Source organism: Abrus precatorius, unplaced genomic scaffold (genome assembly GCF_003935025.1).
Source record: "Abrus precatorius isolate BTA unplaced genomic scaffold, Abrus_2018 Scaffold8, whole genome shotgun sequence".
NCBI classification, from domain to species: Eukaryota; Viridiplantae; Streptophyta; class Magnoliopsida; order Fabales; family Fabaceae; genus Abrus; species Abrus precatorius.
In genome coordinates this window covers 37,877,293-37,891,443 of record NW_020874428.1, presented here as the reverse complement: position 1 = coordinate 37,891,443, position 14,151 = coordinate 37,877,293, and the positions used below count along the sequence as shown (strand labels likewise).

The following is a 14,151-nucleotide window of genomic DNA, read 5'->3' as shown; positions in this document are numbered from 1 at the left end:
AGACTAAAATATGCATTACTTAAAAACTAAATACTCTTTTTTTTTTCAAAGAATAAAAAAAGATTATAACATTTTTAGGCCCAGTCCTGAACTTTGTGGATCGGGCGGGTTGGTGTGTGTGCAACATTTGGTCGGGTTCGGTTCCTACTTTTTTTTTTTCCGGACCGTACCAATCCATTTTCATTGCACATTTTTCTTCCGTGTCCAACGGTTTCAATACATGGTAAACCAAGTGCCACGAAGAAGAACTCGGCAACGAAAGTAAGTCATACTGATAATATACCCAAAATTAAGCGCTCATTAAGTGAGATATGCACAATTATTTAAGACCTTGGTTGACGTCTCCTAGAAGAAATATTAATTGTTAAAAAGTTTTCAAATGCTAAAAAAGTTCAAAGATACGTAATTATCAAACATACAAGTTTATTTAACGGTAACTGGAATCTGCATACAATGTTTACCAATGTTTTTGAATTTTCCTCTCACTAAAACTGTCTAAAATACTGGAGCTGATGAAACAGGAAAAACGCCATGACCATAACAAACTGAAGTTACCAGCACATGTATAGTTCTCAAACATAAAAGTAACAAAAATCTGGCAATATGATATTGTTGGTAACGCGCCTAACAAATTCAGAATGGGGAACTAAATAATATAGTCTACTTGGAATATAAGGATTTTACTTATTTCATAAATTTGTGACAGAGGAAGAAATTGAACATCATAATTTTGTGGGTCAAATTTGCCGCGGTGCCTCAAATGAGTAGTAAGAATTAAGTGTTGTATTCATGCTAAAGTTTTAGGCGCCTATACGGTCTTTCAAACACAATGGCCTTTTGATCGACAGCTGAAGAAACATTTCTATGTCACATTGAGGACAGGAATAGAAACCTAATCTATACGAAAGAAAGAATACTGATACAATTACAGTGACTAAGCTTGCATATTCTTAATTGACAGCAACACTTTAGCTTACATATTATCAAATGACAAGATTTTAAAATCTGAATGAACCAAAACAGCTCCTCCGTCAATGAATTCAACAGATGTAAACATGGGAGGACTCGAAAGCACCAATCCCTATGCCTGTAATTCAAGAGATTCGACCTTGTTGCTCTCATCTTCTGAATTGACAGCAATATTTTGGCTTACATACTATCAAATGACAAGATTTCAAAATTTTAATGAGCCAAAACAGCTCTTCCATCGATCAATTATACATGTGTATACATGAGGACGAAAGCACCAATATTATCCCTGCAATTGTATAGATTCGACCTTGTTGTAAGCTACATCCTTGACTTTCTTATGGGAACCGTGTCTTGATTTATTTGATTTCCTTTTCTTTGAAGCAGTATTTTCATGCGGGTGATCTTTCTCCAAGATGCCATTTTCTTTGTCTGGAATGTCAATTTCAGACTGCAATGATAACTCAGCCTTCGATTCTGTTTGTTGAGTTTCTGGTTCAATAACTGACATTCCTGATAGAATGTAGTCCAATAAAAACGTGCTTCTAACAAGTCTGTCTATCCTCCCAAAGTGCCTGTGACTATATGGTACAAGACCTTCAAGAAGTTCACCGATCCCTTTAATCTGAAATGTCCCATAAAAAATGTCGTCAAACATGAATAATAGAATTTTAATTTACACAAATATGCCAAAAAATCCTTGTTGCTAATAATAAAAATCTTACCAATGATGATTATGATGCTACTGCTACTACTAAGTTTAAATAATATATACACCCATATGCCAAAATCCATTGACACCGTACACCGGTGTACAACCTTGTTAAACCAATAAATAACTTCTAATATAAATATCTTTTCCCAAAATCTACAATTGGATTCAATATCCTTATTTTAGTAAGCCCCACTGTGAAATGCATTTAAACAAGTTTAAAATATTTACAAGATATTCATATGATACTTTCATAAATTTAAACCAAACACCTTCACTTTTTATCTTAAGTATATGATAATATAAGCCCAAATAAGGTTGGTAGAAACCCTTCCAAACACACCCTAGAAGTTTTCATTACATAGAATTCAATTTATATCTGTTTATCTTACTTATATCAACATACTTTATCCTAGCACTAGAATTCTAGTGTGTTTATCATATATCAATAGAGTTTGTCAGGTGCCAAATATAACATATTTCTAAAAGATATCCCCAATTGCATTAAATGAATAAGTAACACAATCAATATCAAAGTCTAACTAAATACATCAGGCAGCATATGCAGATGTTATAAACAGAATAAAACCAACAATTATGACAAATCCATACTCAATAATCAGCCAAGCATTTCAGTCATAAAGCATCACAATCTGCAAGAAATCCATGATCAGTTGTACAAAGCCTCATAAAGAAGGGTTAAAGAAAAGCACCTGAACAATATCTGTTGGAGGAAAGATGTTGAAAACTCTGAAAAGCACGAACTGTGAAACATAACAGAGCTTTGGTTTTGTATTCCATTCTCGAACATAGTTGAATAATACTCGAAGCTCTTCATTGCCCAAGCTCTTAAGGGCTCTGTCAATGTGATCTTCAGCCCCTCTCTTCCTGCAGAAATATCAGTCAAGTGTATGCCAAAAAATATCCAGAGAGCAAAATAAATCACTGCACTGCTAACCTGCACAGTTCTGCAAATAACTCAAAAAGCCTATGGGGTCTGCGCATTTCAAATGCAATTTGGATTGCTTTAGTATAGTCAGCATCTGAGACAGCATTCTCTAGCTCTTGACCTTTCAAAACACCCTCTTCCTGCATCAACATAAGAGACCACATTACTTTTAGAAAATATCCAAAAATATATGAAATAGGTAATATATCTGGACAATCTTCCACAATCACGTTACTTTGTAGGCAACATATTTTGAGGAAGACCCTTCTCCAATGAACTAAAATAGTGCACTTTACGATGCTCCATGATGAAGCAAAATAAAGCTGCTATGATTGACAATATGATCTAGAATATCAAATGCATACATGAGTTGTCCAGCATAGTACTTCATTGATTTAATGCCAAAGTTATATCACTTTTGAAGAGAAATGCTAACAACACACTAACACATTCCTAGTTATTGATTAAAATTTATTAAAAACTATAAAAGCACGAAAGAGAAACATCAAATTAAGAGCAAAAAAAAGTGAGACCTGCGTGATTTTTGTAGTTTTCAATACATTTTATCCAATAACTAAGAGTATGTTATAAAAAGTGTGTTGGAGAATGTGTTGCTAGCATTCCACTTGTGAAACTGTCCGTATACAATAGATTCTAAAAACTCTAAGCCACTAAGAGATTATTGTGAAAACTAAAAACCATTAACACTTCTATATTCAGAAAAGTAAACCCAGCATACGAACCATGTTTCTTGAATGGTTGGACAAACATGATGATTCAACCTCCACACCACCTTTTACCACTTTGTCTATGATTTCAATCCAGCAACATAAAATGTACAAACAAACCATCAAATTTAACATACCATTGAGGTGTTGCAGTTGATTTTCAATGAAAAATATCATGTTCCCATATTTTGCAAGAAGGTTGAGATCAGGTAAAAAATGAGCTGAAGGCACAAATCTTTGACAAGTAAAGGGCTGATTTAATGACTTCAACACATAGATGTTTCACTCATAGAGTTGAGTTCGTAGAGTAATTGATCTTGGTCCTTCATTGTTTGTCTTAAACTAATACAAACAGTGGGGAAACAGTAGTAGAACTTAACTTAGCAATCATTATATGACAAACAAGCATGAAACATGACCCTGGTTTTAGCCTCCATGCTATGAGGGAACCAAAAATGTACAATATATTTAACTCACCTCTTTACGGAAAGCTTCTTCTTTGTCAGCTGCAGTGGAATCAAACCATAAATTGACAGCAGCATCACTGCCACCAGTTGCAAGCATTTCTGTTTTCCTGCCTACAGCCAAAGCCCAAACCTGCAGGAAAAATTTTCTCAGCAAAAGAATAGTGAAAAAAACATGAATTATTCATATGCCTGACAAGATTTATTGTGGGAAAAATGGAAAGAAGTAGCTTATACATGCCTTATATAGTTGCAACAAAAATCATGAATAAAAGAAAGCATCTTGGTAAATAACAGCACAGAGTCTATTTGGCTACTCACTCAAACTAACTAATTCTTAAGATTCAAACCAGCCAAAATATAAGAGAAGATAATCTACACTATATGGAAGAAGAAAATCAAAGACATGCCACTGCCTAAATATAATATACATCCCCTTAACAAAAATTTATTAAAAAAAAAGTGTTCAAACTTTTCACTAGTTTGGAAATAATGGGAAGTGATAAGGGAAAACATAATTTGACTGCTCAGTGCCAAGGTGGTTGAAAATTGCAATTTTATACATAAAGATTGTACAATTTTTCCATTCCTCGACTATCCCGATCACATTCTCTAATTCATTTTGCTAGGATCGGTGGGATCATAGGCTCAAACAATTTTTCAGATACTACTAAAACCCGTTTCTTTTGGGGGGAAAAAACATACAAATCTGGCCCATTTTTAGTTGACCCATTAGATTAAAGACTAACTCATTCATTTTGGCACCTTTTTTCATCCTTTTTTTGCTCTTATGCATACAAAATTTCTAACCTTTCTGATCCTAAGTAAAATCTTAATTTTGACTACCTCGCTCAGTGCTGCATAGAGGTTATCAGCGTTGATATAATTTCTGCTGGCCTTGAGCTAAATAGATTCAAACTTAACCAAGTTGATTACTAAAATTAAAAGAACTCTCATTCAGAGAACATTATGCAAGCAACACATTTGAACCATATTTTTTCCAGGTATACATATATCCCTAGAAACAGAAAAATACTATGACATCAAAATTTTAAAAAAATCAGGAGAACATAAGGAACATAACAAAGGATGAACTGGCACCTTGTCTTCATGATTATCATAAGTAGTAACACATTCATTAGTTTTTATAGTCCACAGCTTTACTAAACCATCAGCACCTGAAACATTAATTAAGTTGATCACACGCAATCAAAATATGAAGAACAAAATCAGCAACAGATAGCCCCATACCACAGGAAACGATTTGTGTTCCACGAGTAACAAACAATGCCCTTAACACACTAGAAGTGTGTCCTTCAAATGTCTTCAAACATGAGCCATCAGAAATAGCCCATATCCTTATTGTCTTATCACCAGATGCAGTTACCACACATTGATCAACAGGAGAAAATTCTACAGACCAAATTCCCCTTTTATGTCCTTTAAATACAACTACCGATACTAGATCTGGAAGTCTCCAAACACAAGCTGTGCGATCCTGACAAGAGACAAGTAGAAAATAATAATATAATGATAACAACAGTGAAAAGACAATAATTCTTAAAATAAAAAGGAAAAGTAAAGGAAGGAAGCCAGTGTTAAGACAACGACAATTCTTTCTCCACTCTAAATAAAACAAGAAATGGACAGGGTGGAGTACCTTTTTCTGCAAATATGTAGATTACTTAATTTTTAAGTGGCCAAAGAAAGCTGCAAGTCAAATATAATACCAACCTGAGAACCACTGCATACTAAACTATCGTTTGGAGCAACAGCTACAGAATTGATATCTTTATCATGAGCTGCAACAACAGCTTTTGCTTTTAAATTAATTGGCTCTGTTATATTGTCTGAGAGACCATCCATACTCCACACCTTAAGTGTATGATCACTGAAAAACATTCAGACAGATTGATAAGAAATAAGTTTGCACAACACTATATTCAACAGCTTGCAAGTTTAAAACCAAAGGATTTAACAGTCAACTCAGTAACACTACAGTAAACTCAGTTCATATAGCAGAAAGAATGGGGCAGTCAACTTTTGATGTTTGGGTGAAACAATTCATTGTTAGCAGAATATCTTGAAGAGATAAATGCAGCTGTCTCGCGTGACTGAGTGAAGAATGCAAAAAAAAAAAGAAAGAAACAAGATTAAATTTAGGGAACATATTTTCTTGGATTAATCCCAATGCTGAAACAAGCTGAGATGAATTCAATTATTGATGCAAATCAAAGGCTGGAACAATCTAAATCAAACTCTTCAAGAGATCCTTTGCAAATCCCAACTGAACCCACTACAAACGTACATGTTAAAAGGTTCAAGGATGATTTGAATGGACTAGTTCAAGACACTTGGGCCAAATAAAGATTTATTCAACCTATATATGACACTAATCATTTTCTTATTCTCATTTGGGCTAAGGATGAAACTGTTGAAGGAATTTCAGGTTAAATTGCTACAAAATAAGGCATTTAGAACATAAACCACACGTGGGCAGACTTTATTTGGCCATAATCTTGGTACTTTGGGCTTAATAAAATGCTTCCTAAATAGTTGTTTTATTTGGACCAATTTTAGGATTTGCTTTCCATATGTAAGCACAAATAAATGCAATTTATTCTCTAGGCAGCATTATTTTGTAGGTGCAATCAATGTAATTCTTTAGTTCAATATTTCTATAATTACATAGGGTAAATAAGAGCAATAAATGCTAATTCCCTAAATCAGCAAAAGTTTCTGTATATCTGAAAATTGATTGTATTGAAAAGAGGAACAAATAATGAGTTATTTTTCTAAAAGAATTCTGAATTTTGAGGAGTTTTCTCTTCAATTCTTCATTTAACTTCTTCAACTTATTAAGGTTTGATCAACTTTGTAGCGTCTCCAACACTTTGAGTCCTTGTTTCTAGTATTCATTTAACCAAAGGAAGTTTGATCGCATTTTCATTTCCACTATTTTTAAAAAAGAGAGCAGCACCACATAGAAGGTCAATCATGACATTTTTTAACATGTAAAATCAAATCACTGTTGCAGAGCAGGAAAATAGATAACAATCAAAGCAAAAAGGTTGCAAATACTGTTTTTTAACTTTTTTAAGTCAATACTTCTTGTTGGTGTTAAATTGAATTCTATTATGAGAATCAAACTAGAAGTAATAACCGTGGTATAATTACTTATTCTTTTACTTTATAACATCATCACTTCAAGAATAACATGAATCCCATGACATAACACTTCTTGACTCTTGGAACAATTATAATGCTCTTTTTCATTTTATAATCATTACTTTGCAATACAAACACACACTCAGGAAAAAGGAATACAGAATTCAGGAACTTGTGGAGGGTAAAAAATAAATAAATCCTTGCTAAATAAAAATAGAAATAAATACATCAACACTCACCTACTGCCACTAACAAAGAAATCCCGTTTTCTTTTTGAAAAGGCAATGGCTCCAACAGCTCCCATGTGACCTATACCAACTCCAATGCAGTTTGCGCTTTCTGATTCCCACAACCTAACCTATATGGCAAGTGGACATTTGTCATGTAATTTCTGATTCCTATGTGTAAGATTTGTACACAGTGCATTGCAAGCATATTATGAACTTAATATAGCACCGGTGGTTAACATTGAACAGGTGCACCTTGTGCACTAGTTCCCAAAGAAGAAAATTCTCAATCTTTACAACAATATTGAGACCAGAGGTAAACACTTACGGTGTTGTCTTTACTTCCAGTTAAAATCATCGTTCTCCCTGAACTTGTAACACAGGTGTCAAGGCATAGAACAATTTCAGTATGACCAGATAAGACATAGGAACATGACATAGATGCAAGGTCATATACCCGAACCTGCAAAGCTCCAGTGTCAGATGCTAAAAACATTACCTTTACTCGACTAAAGAATGGAAAATAATAACACATTGAAGACTGATGAATCAAATGCTGAACTCTTTACATTCATTAATCATCTAGACTCTTGTAACAAGGTGTCTACATTACCTTCATCCTTTTTAAAATAATAACTGTACAATTTTGATTAATTATAATTATACAAGTTCAAAAAATTAGAACATATACAATGCAACATATTACTGATTAAAATTTCATTTTTCATTTATATTCTTATTCATCACCTTTTTCAATGATTTTTCAAATCATATATATTAGATTCACAAAGATGCTATGATAAGATAATATTTGAATGAGAAAAAAGCATGTTTATCACTTCAAATAAATACAAAACTACAAGATATTTGAAAAAATTATAATGACAACAACAAATTAGAAATGGTCGTTCAACCAACGAAACTTTTTCATACTTCTTGCTCTCTAAACATACAGTGTTCATCCAAAAGACAAGGCAAACTAAAAACTATTGAGCTATTTCATAAGTCACTACTCACCAAAAGCATATAAATAAGACCATGACAACATTGCAAAACTATCTTTATATTAAAAAAATCTAAAAATAATATATTCTTGATTTGAATGCATAGCATTATTTACCATCCATATAAACAGAGACATGGATCATGGACAAATGCCATATTCAGCACTACATACGTTTATTTCAAGAACATGCTAAATCCAAATTTGAGGAAGTGACAAGAATAACACCACAAAATTTCGAACAACTAAATAAAAACAATATCCTGCAATCAGGAAAAAAAACCACCCTTTTTTCAGCTTTGAGTGATATGTTATTACTAAGGGCATGTTTGGTTTCTAAAAATATTTCCTGTTTTCACTTTTAATTACAAAACTGCCAACTTGCTTTCGTTCTGTTCCGGTTTTCTAACATTTGTACAGGAAACAATGAAAACATTAAAAAGATATTTTCGATGTTTCATGTACATATTTAAGAAAATAGAATGAGAATAGAAAATAAAAATCGAAAACATTTCCCAAAATCAAACAATCCCTAAAAAATTCATATTATACTTGAATCACAACAATTTACTGATTTCTAGATACAAATGCATATTTCCATACCTGTTCAAGATTTGTAGCAAGAGCAAGGAATTTTTCATCATCCCCCATAAACTTCATATCCACAATCTCTTCATTATATCCCACAAGTCTTTTAGTTAGATTTAATTGCAACAATTCTTCAGAGCATTCCAAAGAGTAAAACAGAAACTGCTGATCTGCAGTCACACAAAGCAATCCTTGATCTGAGGCAAGCATAACAGCAGAAGTAAAACCCCTTCGTGAGCCATCCTCATCTATGCTGACTGTAACATCTGAAGTCCTTTGCTCAAACATGCAACCTGCACTGTCAATACAAGAAAACTAATGAGGTAGTGAATAGATCCCACCTCAATTGATGCAATTTTGAAAATTGACTTCATATACTTTTTTCAGTATAAAATATTTGCATCACAAGTCCCAACTTTAAGTTTGCCCAGCTATATTGACAAGCATCCCCAATAAGAATAAATCTCCAGTGACGAACACAAATTTAGTTGCCAATTTTTAATCTTAGTCCTGGAATACCTCCCAAAATTTACTCCATAATTAATAAAGTGTAGATAATGCAAAATGCCATTAAACTATAAATATTTAAACTAGTGACTCAGAAATTCCACATATATTACCCTTCAGAATTCCATATGCGTACAATGCCCCGTTCACCAACTGTGACAAAATAGAATGCTCGGGAACCGACACGTTTTTTTGCAGTTTGCTGATATGAATCCAGAGATGAAGCAAAAGAACTCCCAGCACCAATTACACAAACTGCTTCAACTGCCTCATTTGTAATGATGGTCTTTTTGTTGCTAAAATCATGAAGATCCCACAATGTTACAACCTGTCAATAAAACACGCACAAATTGTCAATTTAGTAGATTAAATTCATCACAGTTGGCATACTTATTATTTATTTTTTTCTAGAGAAATCAGGCAGTATGTAAATTAAGGGTTCATCTCACTCAAACTTCCATGATATATAGTAATAATAGCACTTAATGGAGTTTCTTTTGCCGCTAGCCCCAAAGAGAAAACGATGACACAAATTGAAAATCCAAAATGAATGAATAAATAAATAAAAGAGACAAAGGTACAGTACACGGTCATGATGCAAAATTTGTATCACAAGTAAATTAAAACAAAAGGTGAAGGACCCATAATAGAGCCTACCTTATCTCTTCCAGCACTAAGCAATGTCCATCCATCTTCAGATAATGCCATAGAAGTCACTGCCGAGCGATGATTATCTAGTGTTGCAATGCAGTTCTTTCTCTTGGTCTTGGAAACATCCCAAACCCTTACAGTTGCATGGTCACCACCATCATCACTGCCGGAAAAAAGCTGAGGGCATAAATCCCACCATGATCAGTAAAATATATGAAGAAATGTTGAATTGAAATTGACACTTGAGAATAATTAGAAACAAGGAATATGGAGACGAACAAAATCACATTTGCCACGTTAGGTGAGTGTTACTAAAACCTCCCCTCCCCCCTTTCTAACATTACGTTAACTTCCACCTTCTTGTGCAGTTGTACTTCAAAAACAACAACTGGTAATCTAAAAAGAAAAACATAAACAAATGGAAAAACCTCATTACATCGCCAATAATCAAACACACTCCCTCAGTCTCTCTGCACCCGCCATCATCAATCACCCAGATCAGTTCAGCTCACTGACTATATAGTCAGTCCAGACCAAACGCGTGTTGACTAGCACCCATAACAAGTGTTATTCTATTTTCGTATTGGATAAACAAGAAAACAAGTCTGGTCCTCCTTCAATTAGAGTCAGATTGTAATTTTAACAACTAGCTAACATAACAGAGGTCCAAGATTAAATCTCATTCTCGTAAAATACCTATCAACTCGTAGCAGGCCACTAATGCTGCAACGGATCTGCACAATATGAAAAAGCAATAAAACAAAGCATTAAGCAAAGTACTTACAAGTTGCTTCTCAGGATCGGGATGGAACATAACACAAGAAACGACTCCACCGTGACCTTTAAAGTAATGAGTGCAGTAACCCCCATCCACATCCCAAACAAGAACCTTCCTATCGGCTCCACCAGTAGCAAGCAACCCCCCGGAAGGGTGACACGTCATACACATAACCGGACCATCGTGACCCTAACCCAACGCACGCATTAGTTACACAACACACAGCCAAACATCGAATTGAATGTGAATGTGAATTTGCATTTGAATTTGTAGGTGAGGTACCTTCCAGGAGCGCACGCATTTGAGCGTGGATAAGTCCCAAACTCTGATTTGACGCGTGTGGCTGGAAGAGAAGAGAAAGCGGTCGTTAGGGCTAAGAGCCAAGGCGGTGACGGGTTCGGAGTCACCGTCAAGGGTGGAGCGAATGGAGGCGTTGGCAGAGTCGACGATGTTGATGGAGTCGGCGCAGGCGCAAGCGATGAATGAAGCGTCCGATGAAACGACGAAGGCCCCGCCGGCGTAAAACTGCTGCAGAGCGGGGACGCAACGGTAGTTCGTTTTCAATCGAAGCGACTCCATTGGAATTTTGCCCGCCAGTATGATTGGAAGCAACTAGGGTTTAAGAAGGAGGGTTTTGCTTTTTACTTGCTTTTAATATTTTTGCTACAACCCTCACCCCCATGCCCATAGACGCTTCCTTCAAACAAGGATTTGTTTTTTAATTAAATTACTTGTACTGAGAAATATATTTTCAAACAAATATCTTTGAGAAATTGCATAAAATATATTTAATTGTTATTTAAATTTTATAAAAATCATATATTTATAATTAATTTTACTAAAAAATTAAAAAAATTGTATAACCAATTATTACAATAAAATTTATTTCTTATTTATTCACCAATTATTATTTTTAAATTATTTTTGTTCAATATCTTTGGAATATTAAAATATTTTTATACTAAACATCACTTAGTAATAAAAAAATATTGAAATTGAAAATGTAATTAATATTGTAATAAAATGCATATATATATATGTCTCGTGTTCTGCAATTAAATTATAACATATCACCATACTTTACAGATTCAATTTTCACACAAGTTGACTAAGTATGGTTCATTTAACTAGTTTAAGTCACATGGTAACATTATGTCACTATTTGCATTATTCATTTGCGAACCAATGTCTCTCAACTATAAATTATCAGCAGAAATAGTAATGCTAACATTGCAATGTTCTATTTAAAGGAGCTAGTGCACAGTACATCTCAACATTTTGTGTTTTTAAAAAGAAAATATATATTAATCTTCATATGACAATTTTAATCATCATCCTTGGACTCGTCAGGTACTATCTATCTTCGTTATCCATAATTTAGTTAATAAAATATGTTTACTATAAAATATTTATTTTAAAATACTTCAAATGCAATGTAAAAAATACAAAGCACAACTAAAAACATCATATGAAAATTCAAATGAAAATATTAAGTTAAATATTATAAATTATAATATTTTATGTAAAAGCAAAAGTAAGATAATAAAACAAACTTATAACAAAGTTATTTCATCAAGTTGCAAATTTATTGCAAGTCTTATACTCCCACTTTTCCAAAGTATTAAAAAATGATACATCGATTGCAATTAGTTGCATTTTTTAAAACCAAATTAATAAAATCAAGTTATTTTACTTAACTTTCAAAATTATGGTCTTAAAAAATTAACAGTTACTTGTCTTGTTTTATTTCAATAATTACAACAAATTAAGTGAAATAAGGTTTTGGAAAATTTGACATTTATATGATAAATATGTTAAGTTCGAAAAACCAAGACAAAAAAGTGATAAAAAAATATAAACATAATATGATATATCATATAGTATATGTTAGAAAATAATATATCAATAAAAAAATATAATATATATACTTATGGGTATCACACTTTTAAATTTACAGGTATTTACTTCTTATGTACTCAGGCTTATTAAAAATATTATCTTCTTACTCGTTACAAGCATTTTTTTTAGTATTAATCAAGTAATTTACCCGTTGCTAGGAAAATGAATAAAAGTTTGTATCAAATAATAAAATTTTCCATTTATTTATTTATTATTCATTGTATTAAAATTATAAAAGTTATTTAAAATGACTTGTATTTTTCATTTTTTCTTTTAATTAAACAATAACTTTTTTTCCTAAGTTTAATCTCTGAATTTAATAATTATTAATAATAACTTTTACTAACAAACATTAATTACAGTAAATTTATAATTAATTTTTAAAAATTATTATTATTTTCTGCTTAAACTCGATTTTTAGAAAATTTATCTGTTAGAAAGGAAAATAAAATTTAAATTGATTTTTAGAGTTGAGATTAGTAAAGCTAATTTTTAATATGATTTTAAATTTTAGTCGTAGCTAAAATACAGTGACATTTCTCTCTACAGAAGAACAGGTACTATAAATGATTTTGCTATATCTTTATTCATTTTTTTTCAACTTTACAAAGCCATGTATTTATTGTCTTAAAATAATAAAAAAGATTGAATATTTTTTAATAATTATTTTTTTATAAACATAAAGAAATACAAAAAAAATTATATTTTTCTGTTATAAATCTCACCCACGGAACTGCAAATTAAAGCTATATAACCTATAAAGTACTCAAGCAAATAATTAATGTCAAATTCCTCACAGAGAGTAATTCATAAACATTTTGCATTTGGATCAATACGGCCTAATTATGAGTCACTGAACATAGAAATATACAATCCATTAATACAAAAAAATTTTCCTGATATTTATTAACTAATAATAAATATTTGTATTTTGACTAAATTAAAATTTTGTTTTTATACATTATATTATTTTTTAAGTTAGTATTTTATATAAAAATTGTACATTTTAGTTTTTGTATGAACTTTTAATTGTTTTTTGTCTTTGCAAAAATATAGTGTTAGAGTGTTTTTTTTTTTATAAATACTTAAACGGAAAATTTTTGTTAAGGGTAGAGATTAAAATATAATATTCTTATACTTGGAGTTGTAAATTTATTTCACGTCACTACTAAAACGAAAAATACGATCAAATATAATAATTCAATACAACACCGTCACGGCAATAAAAGGAATGACTTTTTATAAAAGTTTGTTCAAGTAAAATAAAAAATAAAACTATAAAATTTGTTCATACAAGAATAAAAATGAATGACTAGACTAATTTTATAATTTTCATACAAGAAATAAATTTATAGTTTTTCTGTTTTCCTTTTTAACGAGTGGGAGGGGTAAAAATTGTATTTGTGAGTGGTGTGATTGGGTGTAGGATGGACCCAGCAAGCACGTGAACTTGGAATAGAGGTAGTTTGGTGGGGTGACGAAGTTAGTTGACTAGCTGGGTGGAATGA

The 14,151-nt window shown here is 32.1% G+C and overlaps 1 protein-coding gene across 1 annotated transcript; it reads right to left on the bottom strand.

Moving 5' to 3' along the window:
- Positions 1-517: 517 nt before the first annotated feature.
- On the bottom strand, positions 518-11,448 carry LOC113845978 (transducin beta-like protein 3). Its single transcript, XM_027473747.1, has 14 exons — positions 11,027-11,448; positions 10,751-10,933; positions 9,973-10,143; positions 9,429-9,643; positions 8,824-9,106; positions 7,546-7,680; positions 7,230-7,348; positions 5,557-5,713; positions 5,074-5,320; positions 4,924-5,000; positions 3,836-3,955; positions 2,640-2,770; positions 2,395-2,569; positions 518-1,594 (listed from the first exon to the last, which is right to left on the bottom strand). Exons 1-14 carry the CDS (start codon positions 11,321-11,323, stop codon positions 1,253-1,255), a joined length of 2,652 nt encoding a protein of 883 aa, XP_027329548.1. The 5' UTR covers positions 11,324-11,448; the 3' UTR covers positions 518-1,252.
- Between the last annotated feature and the right edge of the window lie 2,703 nt (positions 11,449-14,151).